At 42.7% G+C, this 21,585-nt stretch overlaps 1 protein-coding gene across 2 annotated transcripts in view; it reads left to right on the top strand.

The window, feature by feature from the left end:
• The window catches only part of thada (THADA armadillo repeat containing), a 108,789-nt gene that overhangs the window by 39,932 nt on the left and 47,272 nt on the right, over window positions 1–21,585 (top strand). For both annotated transcript variants that reach the window (XM_053620804.1, XM_053620803.1), the window contains exons 23-28: window positions 592–724; window positions 1,514–1,636; window positions 1,737–1,859; window positions 3,438–3,529; window positions 11,332–11,421; window positions 13,627–13,758. In XM_053620804.1, the coding sequence (XP_053476779.1) occupies window positions 592–724; window positions 1,514–1,636; window positions 1,737–1,859; window positions 3,438–3,529; window positions 11,332–11,421; window positions 13,627–13,758 (693 nt within the window). The remainder of the gene's footprint in view (window positions 1–591; window positions 725–1,513; window positions 1,637–1,736; window positions 1,860–3,437; window positions 3,530–11,331; window positions 11,422–13,626; window positions 13,759–21,585) is intronic.

Genomic DNA, 21,585 nt, shown 5'->3' with positions numbered 1-21,585 from the left:
TCTCAATTCAAAGAAGGCAGGCCACAGACTCAAACCTAAAAATGTAGGAACTTAAAATGTTTTGCATGGAGGATTGTTCAAGATGCCGTTGCAATTGTCTCCAACTTGTATCAAATCAAGAAAGATATGGTCCTATTTGATTTTGATTTTTTTTTTTTTTTTTTTTTTTAAAGCATGTTATTTACATGCCACTAAATACATGATTATGATTCAAAATATCTTAAAATGACAGAATTTCCTCGTACCTCCAGTGTTGGGGGTTTCAATTCTTGACCCTGGCTCTGTGTGTGTGAAGTTTGAATGTTCTCCCCATGTTTTGGGAGTTTCCTCCATGTACTCTGCTTTCCTCCCCCAGTCCAGAGACATACATTGTAGGCTGATTAGCATTTCCAGATTGTCTGTAGTGTGCGTGTGATTGCGCCCTGCGATGGGTCGGCATGCCGTACAGGGTGTCCTCTGCCTCATGCCCCGAGTCCCCTGAGATAGGCTCCAAGCTCCCTGTGACCCTGTGTAAGATAAGCGGTACAGAAAATGGTTGGATGTATGGACATAGGCTGTGTAAGGTTTTATTCTCTGGTGTTTGTGTTTTAGGAGTGGAAGCACCACTTTACAGCAGCTTCCAGCCCAGTGGCTAAAAGAGGTTCTAGAGGAGGTGAAATGCAGCGACCCTTCTTCAAAACTGTGTGCCACTCGCCGCAGTGCTGGAATTCCCTTTTACATCCAGGTAACTCTTTCTCGTGTCTGAGTGTGAGAGTGACTAATGCAATCTATGCAGACCGTTCCTGTACCCAGAACTGTATAATCTTTTTCCTTGCTGTAAAAATTCTGGTTATCACTCACTGTCTGTGTCCATCCCCACTGGATGTCCCTGAACATCTGAGTATTGAGATCAAGGAAAACGAATGAGCTCTTGGGTGTAATCGCTGGAGATGGAGTCAGATTAAGAATGCGGGAGAGTGAAAGCAAGGGAGAGGGCGGATAAATTCAATACCCTGGCTGGAGTGCATGCGTTCCTGTGGCATGTTCCGGAAAACTCAGCCTGACATTGACAGGTCACACCCTGTGGCTCGTTCCCCAACATCCCCCCTCCCCCCCAAAGTCTCACAACTCAAAGCTTAGTCATGCTTACTCCTCTCCTCATTACTCCTAAGAGACTCTGTAGGAAATTTTTGTTTCATGACACGAATTAAGAACTCATGGAACTAGCGTTCGATCACGTCGCTCTCACATAGCTTCCCTCCCTACGCTAACGAGGTGCGACTTGTGAATGCACGCCGGGGTGTGGCGATTATAGAGGCTATTAACGACAGCGAGACAGGAGAAAATGAGAGCTGAGCTGTGTTCATCATCACCTCTAGTCTATCCAGTCATCCTTAGTGACACAATATTGCGGAATGATTGCCATGAACGCCGCACGACCGATGCGTTACGTATCTGGTGCTGGTCACGGTAACGTCTATGCTAGGCTTTTCAATGTTCCACACAATCTTAGTTAAGCATTTTTTGCGTGCAGGCGTTGCTGTCTTCCGAGCCGAAGTCGTCCAGCTGTAGTCTGCTGAAGATGACCGTGAGGGAGCTGACTGCGCTGGCCATGCCGAGTCACGATGGCGCTACTGACCGCAGCACTGTCCCACAGGTTACACCCATACACAGAACAATTTACAAACGAATACCAAAAAAAATGAAAATGAAATGGCTGTGCTTTCTAAACTGACAATTTGCGTACATGTCACCAGGTCCATGCTTTGAATATTTTGAGGGCTCTATATCGGGACACGCGTTTAGGAGAAAACATTGTGCCCTTCGTGGCAGAGGGCCTGCAGGCCGCAGTGCTTGGCTTCACCTCCCCCATCTGGGCTGTAAGTTGTTTTTTTAAAATTATTTTATGTATTTATTTTTAAAAGCATATTTATCCATACTGCTATATATATATATATATATATATATATATATATATATATATATATATATATATATATATATATATATATATATATATGTATGTGTGTGTGTGTGTGTGTGTGTGTGTATATATATATATATATATATATATATATATATATATATATATATATATATATGTATGTATGTATGTATGTATGTATGTATGTATATATATATATATATATATATATATATATATATATATATATATATATGTATGTATATGTGTGTGTGAGTGTATGTGTGTATATTTTCCTTCCAAGTCCAATTAAGAGGTCCGCGTGAACTTCTATGTATAAGCAGATATTTCATTACAAAAGTTTACAATCACACAAGGTTGAGTTGCATACAAACACAGGATTCTTGCCAGCTCACTTCTACTTTATTGCATAAAGTTGAAAGCTGAAGTAATTTTAGTTTGGCAACCGCTTATATTTCTTCATGCTTTCCCTTACGTACACTCATATTGTGTTAAATTGTAACTGATTTTCAGGCTCTGACAAGTTAATTATTAAGTGCACCATTGGACAAGAGCTCTATGTGAACATACACGTGTCAGCATACACACTCACTCTCTCTCTCTCTCTCTCTCTCTCTCTCTCTCTCTCTCTCCCTCTCTCTCTCACACACACACACACACACAGCCATGCAGTGTTCTTTAGACATTTTGAACACCCTTTACTTCTTCCAACCATGGCACCCCAATATAAGCTCCAGGTCACATTCTCCTGGCTCTCAGTCTCTCTTTCTGTCTCTCATTCTGTGTCCCTGTGTCTCTGTTCCTGTCCTCTCTCTCTCTTGCTCTCATTCTTTCCTTTCAGCTGGGATTGTAGCATATAAATACAGTCAAAGCTTCAGAGATTTATTGCACTGGAGTGTGGAAATTCTGATCCATAATTCAGTTTCACTTCGTTTTCCTCTCTGTATGTTCTCAACTAGCCTCCCAGCAGTCTTTTTTTTGTTATGGACGTGACAACACAAGTGAATACTCTCCCAGACGGTCCCACTCGTATCGTGACCCAGATCTATGAGAAACTCCGGGGGTTTCTGCGAATAATGCGGCTCTTCTTGCTAGATTATGACGATAGTGATGTCAAGCGAGATTCAGGGTCACGCTTCTGATGTGGAGCAGTTCTTATGACTGGATTGTGAGGCCTTTGTGGAAAATGGCCTGTTTGTGTTTCTGGCTGCTTCTCGGGCTTAGGTTATAGATATGTAAACCATCAGCACTGTGGGTTCTGACACGGATTGCACAGCAGAGTGATTTCCAGGACTGGGAAAGCTTATCTAGGTGACCTCTGTTTCACCCCTTCTACAGGTCTATCCCTCTCCATATTGCTTTTTCTCTCTGTTTTAACCGCAAAGAACTTTATTGGCATGACCACATTATGCGCTACGTTTACGTAAGCCTTTTTTAGTATACTGGTGAAATCTTAAAAGCTATGCGTAGCTATATCTTAATGTGATTATGCACTGTGATTTCTCTTCTTCAGGTGCGGAATTCCTCCACTCTCCTCTTCAGTACTCTGATCACTCGGATATTTGGTGTGAAGAGAGGGAAGGACGAGCACTCCAAAAAGAATAAGTACGACACCGTGCAGTTTGTCCTGTATGCCTTTGTCTTTGTGGCATACTGCTGACTACTTCTAAGGCTGCGTTTACATTACAGCTTCACCGCACATTTCACATCTTTTTTTTCTTCTTTAGGACGGATTTGTCTATCTCGACAGTTCATATTCCTAAAAGCAAGTGCTCCATATCTGTCTTTAACGTGAATGCACATGTCCTCTGAAATGCCCTGTATGCACACTGGGATATCACGAGTATTCGAGAAATGGACAGGATTCCTAAAGTATTTCTAAGTCGATAAAGTGGGTTTATCACCCAAAATGTGCTCAAGTTCTTTGTGACCGTGACCACTACATTGATTCAAGCTTTTTGCATCCTTGAAATTAACCTTAACCCTCCTATTATGTTGGGGGGGAAAAAAGTTACATCCATTATGTGATTGGTCAAAATGACTTCGGCAGTTTAAATGCACACAAAAAACAGCAAAGAACAGCTTAAAACAGTGAACCTTTATTATGGCGTGTCCGAGACAAACCATAAGAAGATGTATTTGCATACAAGTTCATGACCCTAAAAGAGAAAGTCAAAGAATTTCAAAGAGAATAGGAGAGATTAACCAGTATTTCAGACATCTCAAATGTGGAAATTAAATTGACCCATGGCATAATCGGAGAGTTAAGGCTCTTTATTTTTCTTTGGCCTTGCAGATACATATCTTTGTGGCTGCACTTTGCCATTTCTTGGGCAGTAGATTTCTTCTGGGTTTGCCCATATATCAAGTAAATAATCCATTTTCCTGTATTTCCATTGAATATAGTCACTGCTGTCCTCCATTGTTGTTCTACTGCGCTGTGTAGTGTGAATTCTGCTGCACCACTCTGGATTTGACAGTCTATGTTTACACGGACAACAATATTCCAATATTAACCCGATTAAGACAATACTCTGATTATGAAACTACCATGTCAACAGCAATTACTGATTACCTTAATCCGATTAAAGTCATACTTGAAGTAAACACAAATAGAATTAAGACATGTGGAGTATTCCTATTTAAGTCGCGTTATTGAAGCGCATTACTGACATGTACACACCTTAATCACATTATTAACGTCGTGTGAGAGTTTTCACCACATTTTGCACCAGGACACGTACACACACGGCAGTGCTCAACCGTTTGACCGTAAACAAGAGAGCACGGCTACGTCCAAAACCACATACTTACCTGCAATCTAGTAGGAGAAATACATGTATCTCGGCTACTATATAGTAGGTTAATATGTGGTTTGGGACGCAGCCCACGGCTTCAAGCAGTCGTCTACTAGCACGTATAGTATGACAAATAATTAACTGCACTTGAAGCGTTCGTAAAATTAAAAATGAAACACCCAAAACTGTATACGGTACCATAAGGAAGACCAACTGTATGTCGATACGTGAAATTCTGGAGGGAACATTGGACGGCGTAGCGTGGGGATGTAATGACGTGTGCCGTTAATCGATCTATGTTCTATATCATGTAAAACAGGAACATGAAAAGAGTATTCTAAAAGCAACTCATGTAAACACCTTAATCACAATATTGTCTTATTCAGAATAAGGTCAGTAATTAGATTACTGCTGTCCATGTACACGTAGTCAGTGCTACACTATATGGCCAAAAGTATGATGGCACATGACCTTCACACCCATATGTGCTTGCTTATATGTGCGCTTGTTGAACATCCCATCCAAATTTGGTCGCCCCTTAGCTGCTAGAACAGCGCCGTCTCTTCTGGGAAGGCTTTCTGCTAGATTTTGGAGCGTGGCTCTGGGGATTTGTGCTCATTCAGCCACAAGAGCATTTGTATGGTGAGGCACCAATGTTTGGTAAGGACGCCAGGGTACAGTTCATCCCAAAGATGCTCAGTGGGGCTTGAGGTCAGGGCTCTTTGCAGGCTGTTCAGGTTCTTCTACACCAACCTTGAATGTCTTCATGGAGCTCTCTGTGCATCGTCATGCTGGAACAGGTTTATGTGACTTCGTTCCTGTGAAGGACAATCTTAAAGCTACAGCATACAAAGACATGCTATACAATTATGTGCTTTCAACTTTTCCACAAGTATGTTGGGGGAAAAATCCACATGAATTCCAATCTGATAATTCGGATTCATCTCACATGCCCACTTATTGGATACATATCCAGTATAGGACCACATACAAAGTGGCTCGGGTCTGATTTTTTGAAAAGATCTGATTGTGCGTCCACGTAGTCCTCAGTCAGTCAGATCTGTCACGTTAAGGCCGAAAATCCGATCTGTGTCACGCCAACATGGTAATGTGAACGTAGCCTTTTAAAGTTCACCAACAGGGAGCACTGTAGTTCTATACACAATATGTTTGTGTTTTTTTTTTTTTTCTTTCCCCTCGGTCATTAATATTAGTGTACTCTGGCACATAGTGTGCAGCACTGATCCAGCTCCTCAAACAATCTGGATGTACCCTCCACCTCTCTGTTCCCTTTATCTCTGAGCATATATACACACTCTTGTTAGTGCGCTCTCATATTTTTCCCTCCCTTACACATTCTTTGGCGCCTTTTTTTTTTGGTTTTTTTTTTGGTTTTTTTAATTCTTCCTCCACTTTGCTCGGCCTGTCAGATCTCAGGCTCATATTTGATAACGACTTTGCAAAGAAATAATGAGAGGCGCGAGAGAGAAACCGAATTCGCAGAAGTACGTCAGCGCTGACTGTTTGTCTTTCCCAAAGGCATCTTTATCTCCCTGTGCACCGGAGGGAATGTTAACAAAGTCCGTCCTACACACACAAACACCCTTTTGATGGAGCAGAAGGTCTCGGGTCAACCCGTGTAGCTTGTGCTGCTGCTCTGACATCTGACCCCGGCGTCCATACAGGCCATAAAGGTCACACGATTTGGTGTATGGGGTGAGAAAGGCATCATGATTGGTTTTGATGACTCTTGTTGATGCAGTGAGGGCCAAAACCAAAACAGAGGGCCTTGAAATGCATAAGGACTTAAACTACCTACTAACCATCAGTAAAGTTCAGCTCCATATCAGATGACAGCAGGGCACAGACGGGCTGGTTTAGATCTCCGGTGCTCCTACAGTGAAGCCCTGAGCTGCTTTACTGGCTTTGGCTACTCGCACAGCACAATATGCTTCTCTTTTAGTCTGATTTGCATCTTGATCCTATTATATACCAACCAGCTTTGACTTATTTGTGGTTTGTTTAGCCATTTTTCTGTTCCTCCTTCTTTGAGTTCCATTTATGTTAGTGCCATGTGTGTGTGCGCACATGTTTCTGTATCTGTCCCCAAGGATAGGAATATCTGAATATATATTAGGAATATGCCCCAAAACACCCCCACCCCCACCAGAAGAAAAAAAAATTGTAGCTTATATTTAAAAATATGAAAGAGCTCAAATGTGTGGGGTGTTTTTTTTTTTTTGTTTGTTTTTGGGTTTTTAAAATTTTTTTTTATTGGTTACTCTGGTTAAGATTACAGTTAGATTTCGATGTCTGCATGCCGTTAATTAGCTGTAATAATACTCTCAGGGATAGTAAGACAAACGTATGTGAGTGAGAATGTACAAGTGTTTTGGCATCTGTGTGAATATAGGAGTGTTCTTTTTTTTTTTTTTTTTTTTTTTTTTTTTAAACATTTTATTATTTTGGTCAAGTCCAGTGTTGCCATGTATGTGCTTTTTCGGTTGCTGTGCGTGTGATTATTTACTGGTATTTTCTAACTGAATTCAGTGTGTTTGACCACTTGGCCAGTTTCGTGTGTAGGTCTTGGTGTTTGTCCTTCCTTTCTTCACCCTCGGCCCCTTCAGGGGTCAGGTGACTTACTAGGATTCACTAGTGGACATGAAATAGGCTCTATGACCTCCCCCCCCCCCTCTCTCTCTCTTCTCTCCCTCTCATCTCCCCCCCTCTCTTCTCTCTCTCTCTCTCTCTCTCTCTCCCTCTCTCTCTCCTCTCTCTCTCTCCTCTCTCTCTCTCCCTCTCTCTCTCATCCCCCCTCTCTTCTCTCTCCCCCTCTCTCTCTCCCTCTCCCTCTCTTCTCTCCCTCTCTCTCCCCCCCTCTCTCTCCTTCTCTCTTCTCTCTCTCCCTCTCTTCTCTCCCTCTCTTCTCTCCCTCTCTTCTCTCCCTCTCTCTCCCTCCCTCTCTCTCCCCCTCTCTTCTCTCCCTCTCTCTCCCTCCCTCTCTCTCCCCCTCTCTTCTCTCTCTCTCCCCCTCTCTTCTCTCTCCCCCTCTCTTCTCTCTCCCCTTCTCTTCTCTCTCCTCTCCTCTCCTCTCCCCCCTTCTCTCCCTCTCTTCTCTCCCTCTCTCTCTTCTCTCCCTCTCTCTCTCCTCTCCCTCTCTCTCTCCCTCTCTTCTCTCTCTCTCCGTCTCTTCTCTCTCTCCCCCTCTCTTCTCCCTCTCCCCCTCTCTTCTCTCTCTCCCTCTCTCTCTCCCTCTCTCTCCACCTCTCTTCTCTCTCTCCCTCTCTCTCCACCTCTCTTCTCTCTCTCCCGCTCTCTCTCCCTCTCTCTCCACCTCTCTTCTCTCTCTCCCTCTCTCTCTCCCTCTCTCTCCTCCTCTCTTCTCTCTCTCCCTCTCTCTCTCCCTCTCTCTCCACCTCTCTTCTCTCTCTCCCTCTCTCTCTCCACCTCTCTTCTCTCTCTCCCTCTCACTTCTCTCTCTCCCCCTCACTTCTCCCTCTCCCCCTCTCTTCTCTCTCTCCCTCTCTCTCCCTCCTTCTCTTTCTCTCTTCCCCTCTCTTCTCTCTCTCCCTGTCTCTCCTATCTCTTCTCTCTCTTGTCTTTCTCTCTCTCTCCCTCTCTCTCTTCTCTCCCTCTCTCTTCTCTCCCTCTCCCTCTCTCTTCTCTCCCTCTCTCTTCTCTCCCTCTCCCTTTCTCTTCTCTCCCTCTCTCTTCTCTCCCTCTTCACTCCCTCTCCCCCTCTCTTCTCTCCCTCTCTCTCCTGTCTCTTCTATAGTCCCTTCTCTCTCTTTTCTCTCTCTCCTCTCTTGTCTTTCTCTCTCTCTCTCTCTCACTCACACACACGCGCGCACACGTGCGCGCTTACTGATCATCCGATAACAACGCTGCCGAAAGGCTCTCCAATACCACTAACAGGAAACGGAGCTTTTGGTTACATTTGTTTATTATTTTTGTGTGGGACACAGTCTGTGCATGTGTCTGCACGTATTCATACACTGTGCTTTACATCTCTATTAATGCAACAGAACAAGTTCAGCTCCTCACTTGGAGCTCATGTCTGGCTTTGGGTTCTGTATTGATTTCTGAAACACTGGGGGTTCATGAATAGAGTTTATTTCCAATGTTTTTGGACATCTTTTAAGCTCAATTCCTGTGCACAAACGCGTAAAGAAGCTGCTCTCTAGGACACGTACATTTTCATTAGTGAACATCGTTGAGCACGTGAAAATGATCCATCCATCGTTGAAAGAAAGGTTTTCATCCGAGTCGTTCGTCTTATGGGTAATGGTGGATGCGGAACTATCCTGGGAACACTGGGGATGAGGTGGGAATACACATTGCATGGGATGCCAGTCCATTGCAGGTCACCATGCACACGCAGACACACACACACTCCTAGTGCCAGTTTATTGTAGCATGTCCACCTAGCTGCATCTTTTTAGGAGGTGGGAGGAAAAACTGGAGAAACCTGGACACACAGAGAACATGCAGTAACCTGAATCCATAATCAAACCAAGGCCCCTGGAGCAACACTACCTGCTGTACCAGTGCGTCATTTATTTATTTATTTATTTATTTAGATAGATAGATAGATAGATAGATAGATAGATAGTTATTCTTAATTTGTCTTTTTTTTTTTTCAACTATCAATCACCAAGTCATGAGCATGACTGTTTTTATCATTACTTTTGGCGGCTGTTTTATTGTCCATCATGCCACTCGATGCCAAACGCAAGCCAGTGTTTCAGACATGACGAGGAAAAGGCTGCTTCCTTGCAGCTTTGTGCACTTTAAAATCAATACATTTTGCAGCTGCAGTACAACTCGAGGTGAACAGAAACGCTTTACGTGGCCGAGATCACTGCGGAGCTGTTGCATAACGGGAATATCACGGCAACGAAAGCCTACCCTCCGCACAGGCATGCCACAAGTAGATATGACGTTATGCCTTAAGACATTTTTCTTCAATGTTTTTTAACTGGTAAACAAACAATCCCCCGCACCCACCCCAAAACAGGAATCTGACTGACAGGATCCTATACTGTACAGTGCACGTCTAAAGTCTCTAGTCTAATCTAATGAGCCACGCTAAGCATTTTTAAACATTTGTTAATGGTTATCCTTTTTTTTTTATTTATTTACTTCTGGAGAGTAGCTGCTGCACAAGAACACTGAGCTGTCTGTTTGTTTACAGACGGCCTGTACTGTGTGTGAGTGCACTGTACTAATGTACAGTTTATTCCGTAAACAAATTCGCCACATAAGCAAATATTCGGAGTGCACGTGGTGTGTGTGTGTGTGTGTGTGTGTGTGTGTGTGTGTGTGTGTGTGTGTACGATCCTCTGTGTAACCAGGAGTTTTTTTTTTTTTTTTTCACCTTCTAGCATGTTTTATATCCAGACAAACATGGTAAGGGGTGCGTGGGCGAAGTGTAAACACAACAGGCAAGTGAGTGTGTGAAGTGTGAACAGGTACGGCATCCTCAGTAGGTGTTGGAGCGGAAGCGGGTTGAATCTTGTTTGCGTGGCTGTGCGAGGGCAGATGGATGCGAGTCTTGCGAGTGAAGGTTCCAGTTTAAAACATCTCGCAGCAATGGTGTGTATCAGTCAACCTTGTGAGATCATGGGCACACGTTTATCACAAATAAAACGTCTGCAAGCTTTTTTTTTCTTTTCCACGATGTCCAAAAACCATTATGTGGTCCTGAGTGAAAGGATCCTCGGCTTTGTAAAAAAGGCACACGTCGCTGCACGTCAGGCCTACCTCTGTGTCTCGTGTGTATATGTGCCATGATTGTGGAATTTAACATGGGTGTCGGACAGAGTTAATCCTCCTTGTTACCATGACTGCAACCTGTATCAGACCACGTATATACGTTCTCACCACAGGATGTTGTGTGAGAGTGTGTGAGCGAGAGTGTGTGTGAGTGTGAGTGTGAGAGTGTGTGGGTTCCTTATAGGAAGAATTTGTCAGAGCTGAAGATGGAAAGTGTGTGTGAAATTTCATCTTAAAGCTTGGACACAAGCCTAGATGCAGGAGAGAAAGTGGGGGGGGGGGGGGGTGAAAATAATTAATTGCAACAGTTTCACTTCAGCTTGTTTCTCAAAGCATGTTTGGGTTAAAAGCAGGAAGTTGACGCACGTCTCGGACGATCATGTATTGCAAGAAGTCTTTAACCCCCCCCACCCCCCGGTCCCTGAGCAGGTTCCCAGGCCCGCTTCAGGAATAAAGCAGCATTTAAAGCTGTGTCGTGTGTTCCTGCAGCGCGCAATCACAAGCAAAGCAGCCTAATGAGAGCTTTATAGTGCTGTAAAGAGCTCTGCCTTTAGGAAGTGGTTTACAAACCAGACCTCTAACAGTTACTTCCACAAAAACAGACACAAACGTACACACACACACACACCTCCTTTCCTAATGACAGTCTGCGTGTCGCCTCCTGTTTAGGCTCGAGGTGAATTTCGGTGCTTGTTAGTTAAGTGTTGTTCAAACGATTTTCACATTCTCACCTTGCTTTTTTTTTTTCTTTCTTTCTTTAATACTAAACTGTTTCCTTTGTGCTTTGGAATTTCCTTGAATGAACATTCTGTCCTTTTCTCTCACCTCTTTCAGGATGACAGGCTGGGAGTTCTTCACTCGTTTCCCTGCCCTGTATCCTTTTCTCCTCAGCCAGCTCGAAGACGCTGCAGGTTCAGTGGACAGGTAAGAAGCTGTTGGTGCGTGTATGTTTTGGCACAGGAGCTTTCTTTTTCTTACCCAAGACGAAAAATCAGGCCAGGGGAAAACAGTTAGTCATAGTCGTCGTCCCCCCCCCGTTTTCTCAGGAGTGTTTTTAATTTAAGGTCATTTAACTGCCTTATCGAGCCTCGTTAAGTCCTATTAAACACTGACGGACAGCTTCCGACTTCAGATGGCTTCGATAAGAAGTGTGTGTGTGGGAGCGGAGGCCGTTTTGGATCCAGACCACCCTCCAGTTTTCGCCTCCCCAACTCTGAAAAGCTGTTGCGGCCTTATCTGTAATCCCGCCGATTCATTTTGACACACGCCTTCCAAACCCGCGTTGCAAAAAAGGCCCTTGGGTCAACGTTTTTGTAACATGAAGGGTTTTCTCTGTCTGGCTCTGTCGGAGAGCGTGGTGACTCTTTCTCACGGTCCAGATGGAGCTGTCTTTCCCCCAGCAAGTCGGTCACACTCTTTCATATTTATATTTAATAACCATACTAAATCACTTAGCATATATAATTAAATTAAAAAATGGAAAGATAAACTAGAGGCTTGAAAAGTCAAGGAGGTTCCCCAGACTGCCTGATGTTGATGGAGGCAGAGAGGGTGCTTGTGGGATAGTATAGTTGTGGTGGAATTGTGGGTAAAAGCCAGCTCAGACACTATTGATTTGATATTGATAGGAACTTTTTTTTCTTTTCTTTTTCTTTTTTTTTTTTTTGCTCTTGGAGTTTCTTCAGAATCACTTTTCTTTGGATGATTACTTGCTTGGAGAATGCAGAAAGAACGGAACAACTACTAGTTGCTTGCAGACCTCCAGCATGTAAACTCCTTTTGTTTTTTTTGTTTTTTTTTCTTTTTTTTTCCTGTATATTTTGTACATATTTTTTCCCTCCACATTCCCCTTAGTTCATGTTCTCTCTCTCTCTCTCTCTCTCTCTCTCTCTCTCTCTCTCTCTCTCTCTCTCTCTCTCTCTCTATCTTTCTCTCTATTGCGCTCTCTCATCTTTCTCCTCTCTCTCTATATCTCTCTCTAGCCCTCTCCATCTTCTCTCTCTTCTCTCTGTCTATCTTCTCTCTATCGCTCTCTCTCATCTTTCTCCTCTCTCTCTTTTCTCTGTTCTCTCTCTATCTTCTCTATCTCTGTTCACTCTCTCCATTGTCTCTCTTCTATCTCTTTATCACTCTCTTCTCTCTCTGTTCTCTCTCTCTTTCTCTCCGTTCTCTCTCTCTCATCTTTCTCCTCTCTCATCTTTCTCCTCTCTCTCTAGCTCTCTCCATCTTCTCTCTTCTATCTCTATCTTCTCGCTATCACTCTCTCTTCTCTCTGTTCTCTCTCTCTCTCTCCATCTTCTCTCTCTTCTCTCCATCTTTCTTTTCTCTCTCTCTGTTCTCTCTCTCCATCTTCTCTCTGTTCTCTCTCTCTATCTTCTCTCTCTCTCTCTCTCTCTCTCTCTCTCTCTCTCTCTCTCTCTTTCTTTCTCTCTTTCTCTCCCCTCTCTCTCTCTCAGCCCTTTTCTTATTATGTGTAGATCTTCGCTACCGCTTGGTCTGTGGGATTTAAATACATTACATTATTAGCTTATCTGCTCTAGATGGACTGAAACGAAGCCATTCATGAGCGGTGTAGTTTCTAGTTATGTGTACTAGACCCAGAGACTCTGGAAAAACCTTGGCTTTTCGAGTGCTAAGGCGATTTTGTCATCTTCGAGAGTTTGATTGATTACTCTGTGTGTGTGTGTGTGTGTGTGTGTGTGTGTGTGGTGAGAAAGATAAGGGGAGGATGTGGATTAGGGGGGTGTATGCAATAGCGAGGCGATGTGAGATGAAGTGTGCGTGTTTGTGTTTGAATGATGTGATTATTCCAGTATGACATCGCCAGCACTTTCAAATGTTTACTCTGGCATGCATCTCTTCTTGAGAGAGAAAGAGAGAGCACGAGAGAGAGCGAGAAGGATGAGCGCAAGCCAGAGATGGAAATGAGAGGAGAACTGAGTGAGAGGGCCTGCTTCGGCGCCTGACTACATTTGGCCTGCCTCACCTCCGGATCAAGCCCTGCGCCATGCCTTTCAGTGCAGAGATGAAAATAGATCCGTTTCTGTAAACACTGAGAGCTCCTGCGCCGAGTTTGCACTCGTTCCAGATGGACCCTGTTGTTCAACGTGTGCTCTCTGTCTGTCTCAGTGATGCAGGACGAGTGAAACTGCACCCCAGCCTGTTCCTGCTGTTGCTGGTGCTGGGACGTCTCTACCCATCACCTATGGACGGATCCTCCTCCCCTCTGGGCCTGGCCTCGTTTAGGCCCTTCATAATCAGGTTAGAGCGCCTGGGCTGTCGGGTCTTTTGAAAATCTTTTGTTGTAACTTCACACTGCTGAAAAGAGCGATCATTAGCAGGTACGTTATACATTTCTAACAGAAGGTGAAAGCAGTTGCAAAAATCACAAACACAGCTTGAATCTCAAATGGCCTCCTTTTCATGATAAAAAAAAAATGCTTTAAATATAAAACTATTCAATCTGTCATGGGCATTCAGATCCTGACAAAGCCATAGCTGTCCGTAGCTGGGACAATAAGAGCGTGTGATTGGTCCATTACTCGAACCCCAGTCGATTAGAGTGACACTAACCAGTCGTAATGTTTGTGTGCTTGCGAAAGAAGACAGTTAGCACTCTTTGTCCAAGTGCACTTGGCAGCCTCTTGATACAGCATGAGCAGCAGTTTGAAAAGCTACACATACACGAATGTCGGAAAACACCACGCACTTTGTAGGACCTAGAAACCGTTATATGCCCAATACAAGACCGTTTAAGATTTAAGTATTGTTGGACGGGATAGAATTTCTGGACGTATGTCTATTACGTAATGTTCCCTGAACACAGGCAATACTTGATTTGCATGGGATATGCGATCTCTTCTATAGATCGCTTACATTTACAAATCACTGAGATGGGGAATGCATTTTTAGTCATTGTCTGCTACATACACCTCATTTGAAAACAAACTGATTATTTTCCAACTCATTATAAGTGCTTTATGTAGGGCTTGTGCTCGTGTAAGTTGCTCCTGATCAGTATTAGGTCACATGACTGTAATAGGCTTCACCTGTGCAAGAATGTTAAATCCCTGGTTGATGAATACTCATTATCCACTTTAATAGGAACACCTGCTCATTTCTGCAGTTATCCAATCAGCCAATCATGTGGCAGCAGGACAATGCATAAAATCATGCTGATAACAGGTCAAGAGCTTTCAGTTACTGTTCACATCAAATGTCAGAATGAAGAAAAAGCATAACTTCTCAATGACTGTAACCGTGGCATGGCTGTTGGTGCCAGATGGGTTGGTTTGAGTATGTCAGAAACTGCTGATCTCCTGGAATTTGCACACACAACAGTCTCTAGAGTTTACACGGAATGGTGCGAAAAACACGAAGCATCCTGTGTGCAGCGGGCCATTAGGCTGAAACACCTTGTTGATGTGAGGGATCAGAGGAGAATGACCGGACTCTGTCTGAGCTGACAGGAAGTCTATAGAAACTCAAATAAGCACTCTTTACATCAGGAAAGCATCTCAGGGTGCACAAAATATTGAAACTTGAGGTGGATGAGCTGCAACAGTAGAAGACCACATTGGGTTCCTCTCCTGTCAGCCAAGAACAGGAATCTGAGGCTATCATGCTGTCCAGTTTGGGTGATTCTCTGCCCATGATAGCCTCAGATTCCTGTTCTTCGCTGACAGGGGAGGAACCCAGTGTGGTCTTCTACTGTTGCAGCTCATCCACCTTAAGGCTCTATGTTTTGTGCACGCTGAGATGCTTTTCTGCTCTCCACGGTTGTAAATTCTGAGTGATTATTTTAGTTACTATATCCTTCCTGTCAGCTTGAACGAAGCTGGCCATTTGAACGTGGTCAGTACTTGATTTTTGTTTTGGGTGCAGTTTGAGATGACAGAAAATATCGCTTCCTGGATTGTCTTAACATTGAAGAAAACGTGGAACATCTCTTCCCCGACAAGATCTAACAGTCTCTATAAGAGTCTTTACCAAGATGTTAATTTAAATATTACCTAGGGTTAAAATAAGAAAAATACCCAAATATATCCCACCTCTCCATGTAAGACTAGTCCAGTCCGAATAGGGCTTTAGCTACAGGAATTGTGACTCTAATAATACCTTACATTAAACAATAAAACACAGAACATGGAATCTTAATATGGCTTAGGTTTGGTATTTTTCCTTTGTCATAAATATTGACATTTGTCAAAATCGTAATAGAATTAAAACAGTTATACCTGTACAAAAAAGCCTCTCTTTCTTTCTCTCTCTCATGGAATAAAAGGCCATTTTTTTAAATTTTGTATTCTTCCATCAGACTTCCAACAGGTATTTAAGTAAAGTTGCTGAGCATAACTATTACACAATATGCAGAATCTTAAATGTTGGTCATAGTCAATGCTGTTTCATCGTGGGCAGTCCTGCCCTTCTTAACCCGTGACTTGTGCTGATCCTAACCTCATTGTTTACAAGACACTTTCTGGACACTTCCTCCTCCTTCTCTTGTGCTGTCACAGCATGTTCCAGTGGTGGAAACCTGAACTCACGTAGCTCCTGTTTGCACTTTTTTTATTTTAGTTTTTTTTTTACGTCGTCCAAGTGTGAATCTGGTCACAATATTATTAGAACATGTTCTACGAGCATCTGTGGTGACCTCTAAACACAGTTTTAGGATTGTGTGTGTGTGTGTACATGCGCACGTACCAGGAGAATCTCTGGGAACGCCGTGTACCTCCTGATAAAGAAGAATCGAAACGTTTGGATTTTCAGGGAGCCAGACGCTGTAGGGTTGGAAAAATCATCCCCGAGAAGTACAGTGGATGTGAAGGAATATTTGTTAATGCTCACAATGAAAGAATGGGCAGAGCCATGATGGACAGAATTCAAATGAATGAATTTGTTTATATTTTTTTTCCCTAAAGGAATGATAACATAATTCAAGGAGCGCATTAATAAATGCCTGCGACTTGAATCTTCTGTAAGTGCCATGATGTAGAAAATTAGTCGACCCCTTCTGACCAATCAGATTTGAGGATTCGTTAGTTCTATCGTATAAATGTACCTAACACAGTTCTACATTCAGTTGCACAGTGAATAATTTATTACAGTACACTATATTACGTAATAGGATGTGTGAGGTGTGTAACCTGCCTAATAGTTCACCAAGCAGAATTATACGACAAGTGTTGCTTTTGTTCTTCATTCTCTGTGTGACCAAGAACAACACTTGTGGTGACATTTTTGTGTAGTAGCAGCACGTCTGCAACTTGTTGACAAGAGGAGTGTTGACAGGGTTGATGTCAAGGGGGTCATTCGCAAGTGGGTTTTAAGCCTTTTCCCCACCAAACCCTGTTACTGCTCCTTTCATTCTTCTCGTTGATATTCATAAATTGCAGATGCTACACCCTTTTTTATTTATTTATTTATTTTAAAAATATAATTATGTAAAGTGATCCATGAATTATAGGGAGTCCCCTCTGAAACTATTGGAACGGCAAGGCCAAGTCATTTGTGCTGTACACCAATTTCCTAGTATTTACATCTAGAGGCATTAAACAACATAAAACATAGAACCTTTTGTATCAGACCACCAAATGTTTAGGTGAGCAAAAGTACAGGAACAGGTAAGTCTTGAAATAAATTAATGTAAATAACATTTAATATGTGGTTGCCTATCCCTTCCTTGCAATAACTGCATCAAGCCTAAGACTCACTGACATCATCAAACTGTTGGTTTCTTCTTTTGTGACGCTTTTCCAGGCTTTTGTTTGTTTCAGGGGGGGTTTCTCCCTTCAGTCTCCTCTTCAGGAGGTGAAATGCTGCTCAACTGGGTTAAGTTCTGGTGATTGACTTGGCCAGTCTAAAACCTTCCACTTTTCCTTCCTGATAAAACCCTTTTTGAGTTGGAAGTGTGTTTTAGATCATTGTCTTGCTACATGATAAAGTTCTTCCCGATAAATTTGGATTAATTTCTCTGTAAATTAGCAGACAAAGTGTTCTGGAATTCATTCTGTTGCTACCATCATGAGTTACATCATCCATAAAGATTAGTGAGCCTGTTCCAGAAGCAGCCATGACACTACCTCCACCATGTTTCACAGATGAGCTTGTATGTTTTGGATCATGAGCAGATCCTTTCTTTCTCCACACTTTGGCCTTTGTCACTTTGGAGGTTAATCTTGGTCACATTGGTCCATAAAACTTTGTTCCAGAAGTTTTGTGGCTCATCTCTGCACTTTTTTTTAATGCGGATTCCAATCTGGCTTTATGATTCTTACTGCTGATGAGTGGTTTGCATCATGTGGGTATGGCCTCTATATTTTTTCTTTTGAAGTGGTTTTTGAACGGTGAATTGTGATGCATTTGCCCCTGCCCTGTGGAGGTTGTTGCTGAGGTCACTGACTGTTTGGGTTTTTTTTGTCACAACTCTTACAATGTTTCTCTCATCAGCTGTTTTTCTCCTTAGCTGACTCATTCTGTGTCTGTTGCTCAGTACACCAGTGGTTTCTTTCTTTTTCAGGACAATTCAAATTGTTGTATTGGCTATGCCCGATGTTTGTTTGTAGAATGCCTCTGATTGATTTTCCCTCTTTTCTCAGCTTCAAAATGGCTTTTCTCCCATAGACAGCTCTCTGATCTTGATGTTGGCTTATCCTTTTTAACAACAAATGCGGTCTTCCCAGGTGAAACTGAAGGCTAAAACCAAGAGTAAACGTTCAGAGCTGTTTATTGTTTAAACAATCAATCAAACAGGACCCACCTAGGTAACAAAAAAATGCCTCTCAGTGACATGTTCCCAATTTTTTTACTCGCTACAAATTGGGTGGTCTAAAATTTTTTTACGTTCTGTCGTTTTAAACCTCTGAATACCAGGAAAAAAAAGCTGACATTTTAAACTCTTCTCATACTCATGTTTTGAACTTAAACCCAAATGTCTTCAGTTTACAGCAAAAACAATGAAGTGGCCTTGCTGTTTTCGCAGTTTCAGAGGGGACTGTATGCTCTACTAATCTTTTTATTCTAGGTTTGGATTTCAGATTTGGTGGAATTGGGCTGTATTTGTGTGCAGCACCAGTTAATAGATAGAAAAATGGACAAAAGGACATTACCATAGTGTGCCTTCAAATGCTTTGCTGTCTTCTTTCTTCTCCTCTCGAGTAAGTGAAGAAAGGGGAGGAAATAAGCTTAAGTCTGTTCTTTTTGAAAAGCCACCATTTTGAGTAGAAATCACAAACCAAATCTTTTTGAGAGTCGAAATTCTTAATCAGAAACATAAACTGCATTGGTTATGAGAATATAGTGGACTATGATTTGTAATGAAAGTGGCGTTAGTGGTTGGGAGATCTGCCCATATGCTTATAAGACTGTGTTGCAACCATGTACATCCCTGTAGAAAGAGGCAAATTGTGTTTATTTGGCAGTATCGTGAAGCTTTGGTTGTCCAAATAGCTTGTTTCTCAATACATTTTTACTCCACAGCGTCAGCATACCAGCTTTATTACTTTTGATTGCTCTTTGTGTGGGAGGGTGGTTTTGAGTACAACTTGACTGAGCATTTGAAAAACAGCACTCATTGCAAGGAGGGGATGAGCAGTGTAGCCACCAGTCGTATCCTATTCTAGGAGATCCCAGATCAACACAGGAATTGCGTATGCCCCGGCTTTGAGAAACATGTGTGCACATATGATGTGGTTTTATTTAGTTGTATGTTTGAATTTTTGAGGGTAGTGTGTTTTTGAATTGTTCAGTCATGTGTGTCTTTGTGTGTTTTCTGTGTGCAAATGGCAGTGGCATTTATATGCCTTAACATAATTGTGTGTGTGTGTGTGTGTGTGTGTGTGTGTGTGTGTGTGTGTGCCTGGAACGAAGCGGTGATGGGAGTGAAAGCGCGTCAGGCAAAGGCCTTGGTGCCGGAATGCAGATAACGTGCAGGAACAGAGGAGTCCATGCTAATGGAGACCGGTGGAATACATGGAAAACACGCTTGCATAGCTATTCTACCAAACTTTAAAAGCCACGCATAGCCTTAATAACAAAATATTAGCAGTATAATAGAATAGGTACAATCAACGTACTGAAGAATAACCTAACGATAGAATAAATTGTCCTGTGACTCAAGGCCTGAGATAAGAGTGGCGTGTTGAAGTGACCTGACCAGAACCTGAGATTGCTCCTCATCTTCTGTTACTTAGTTATGTGTTTGAACGTATTGCTGACCAGAACGGCATGGAGATAATACATATGAGTTTAAATACATCGAACGATTTCAGCCCAACAGTCTCCACAGCAATACAAGCGTAATATTGTCTACTAGCACAACATCGTTCCACTTAATAATCAGATCATTGGTTTGCTCTCAGCTACGTTAGCGTTATGCAATTGAACTGTGCCTTTAAGGTTTAAGGGCTTTGGGATGAAGGTCTGGCTGGCTGCTTCTCGTCAGTGGAGGTATGCGAGCACATCCACCCAAATGAAGCCCACATGGAGGCGATGTTAAATATAGCCAGTCCCTGACTGTCTGCGCTTGCACTCCTCCCCTCCCCAGGCGCGTGTGTACGTGTCTGGAAACTTGGTGCTGTGTTGACCCCCTGTGTCCTCCTTGCAGCTTCAAACAATCTTTGAGTTCCATGCTGGGGGAGTTCTGGAGAGGAAAGAAGAGATGACCTGAAAGATCAAATCTGTTGTTTTGAGTTCTGTTGCACGATTAGGAACAGATAACGAACCGTTTGCGGCCAACAAGCAGGGTCCTTGTGCAGGTCTGATAAACTGTGGAATTTAAAGGCACCTATTTTCTTAGACATAAGGGCAGACCTGAGGTCTTCACTAGAGTCTGGTGTGTTTCATCAATAAACATGGCCAAGAACCAACTACTTTTAGAGAAAGAGGCATTTTGACTGACTTAGCAGATGAGCAACCAATCACCTTTTCCTGTAGTCTGTCAACAAACATGTGAGTTTCTCATTTACTCATCAGTAACGACTTCAAACAAAACTCTTTAATAACTTTTAAAGATGGTATTCTGTGAGCTTTTTACTGCTCAGTGATTTATATCTTGCTCTGAAAACCTAATCGGTTGCCCAATGAAAACTGGCATGCAGAAGTATTCAAGGTTCTGAAGCTTGTGGCCAGAAAAGTGTATGAAAGAAATCGGACACTTCGTTTTATTTAAGACTACAACTATCCAAAGATTGACCTGGAGAATGACCATAAATTCAGAAAAAGTATGGCTTTTCTGGAAGGTTTTAAATCCATCGTCTTCCCTTGTGCACGAGGATGGCTGGACGTTTTAAGAACTCAAGATTTTGAGCAATGTGTTAGACAGTGCTTTCCATCACTATCCTCAAAACACCAACTGAGGGAATATCAGTCCCTTCAGGATTTCACAAAATCAGGCACACGCCGCAATATTCGGAGGAGCTTGCGATTTTTCACAATGACATCGTGTGACATCACAACGTGCATTCATCCAAAGCCCTCTTCGATTCATGTGCGTCGAACACGAGTACAGCGTAAGAAAGACCGTGCAAAACAATTTCGTGCAATCGTTTTGTCACCAGTTCAAGTAGTTTTCAAAAATAAAAATGATAACTCTGCAAGTTGCATCGCAAATTTTGAAAAAAAGCCACAGCAAAATCGAGCATTTCTGGGCACAACAATCACACAAAAAAACACTGCATTGGGATATATTTTGAAAGAATGGTGTTCATCCCTCCAGTAAGGTTACGGAGACTTGTACAATATATGGCACATCACACTGAAGTTGTTGTTGTGGAACCTTGTGGTGGCCTAGAACTTTACTATGACACCATGTTGTTGCCCCCCCTTCTCACCTGTCTTCTGTATCTCTGGTCTTCTACTTGACTTCTTGGCTAGAGCTCGGAGCTTTGAATTAAAATGAACTACACAGCAATCCACTTAAGTCTGAAAGAAGCAGCGTGGAAAAGGACCAGCTTCACTGTGTAATCAGAGGAGTTACAAACCTGTAGTGTTATTTCTCCTCTGAGACCGTTTCATCTGAGACTCCATTTGATATGAAATCACCTGGCTCTGTTCTAAACAGGACATGTTTTAACAGTCTCTAGGCACTCT

This window comes from Ictalurus furcatus, chromosome 3, assembly GCF_023375685.1.
Source record: "Ictalurus furcatus strain D&B chromosome 3, Billie_1.0, whole genome shotgun sequence".
NCBI lineage: Eukaryota > Metazoa > Chordata > Actinopteri > Siluriformes > Ictaluridae > Ictalurus > Ictalurus furcatus.
Note: the sequence above shows the minus strand (reverse complement) of the source record. Positions and strands in the feature narration are given on the sequence as shown.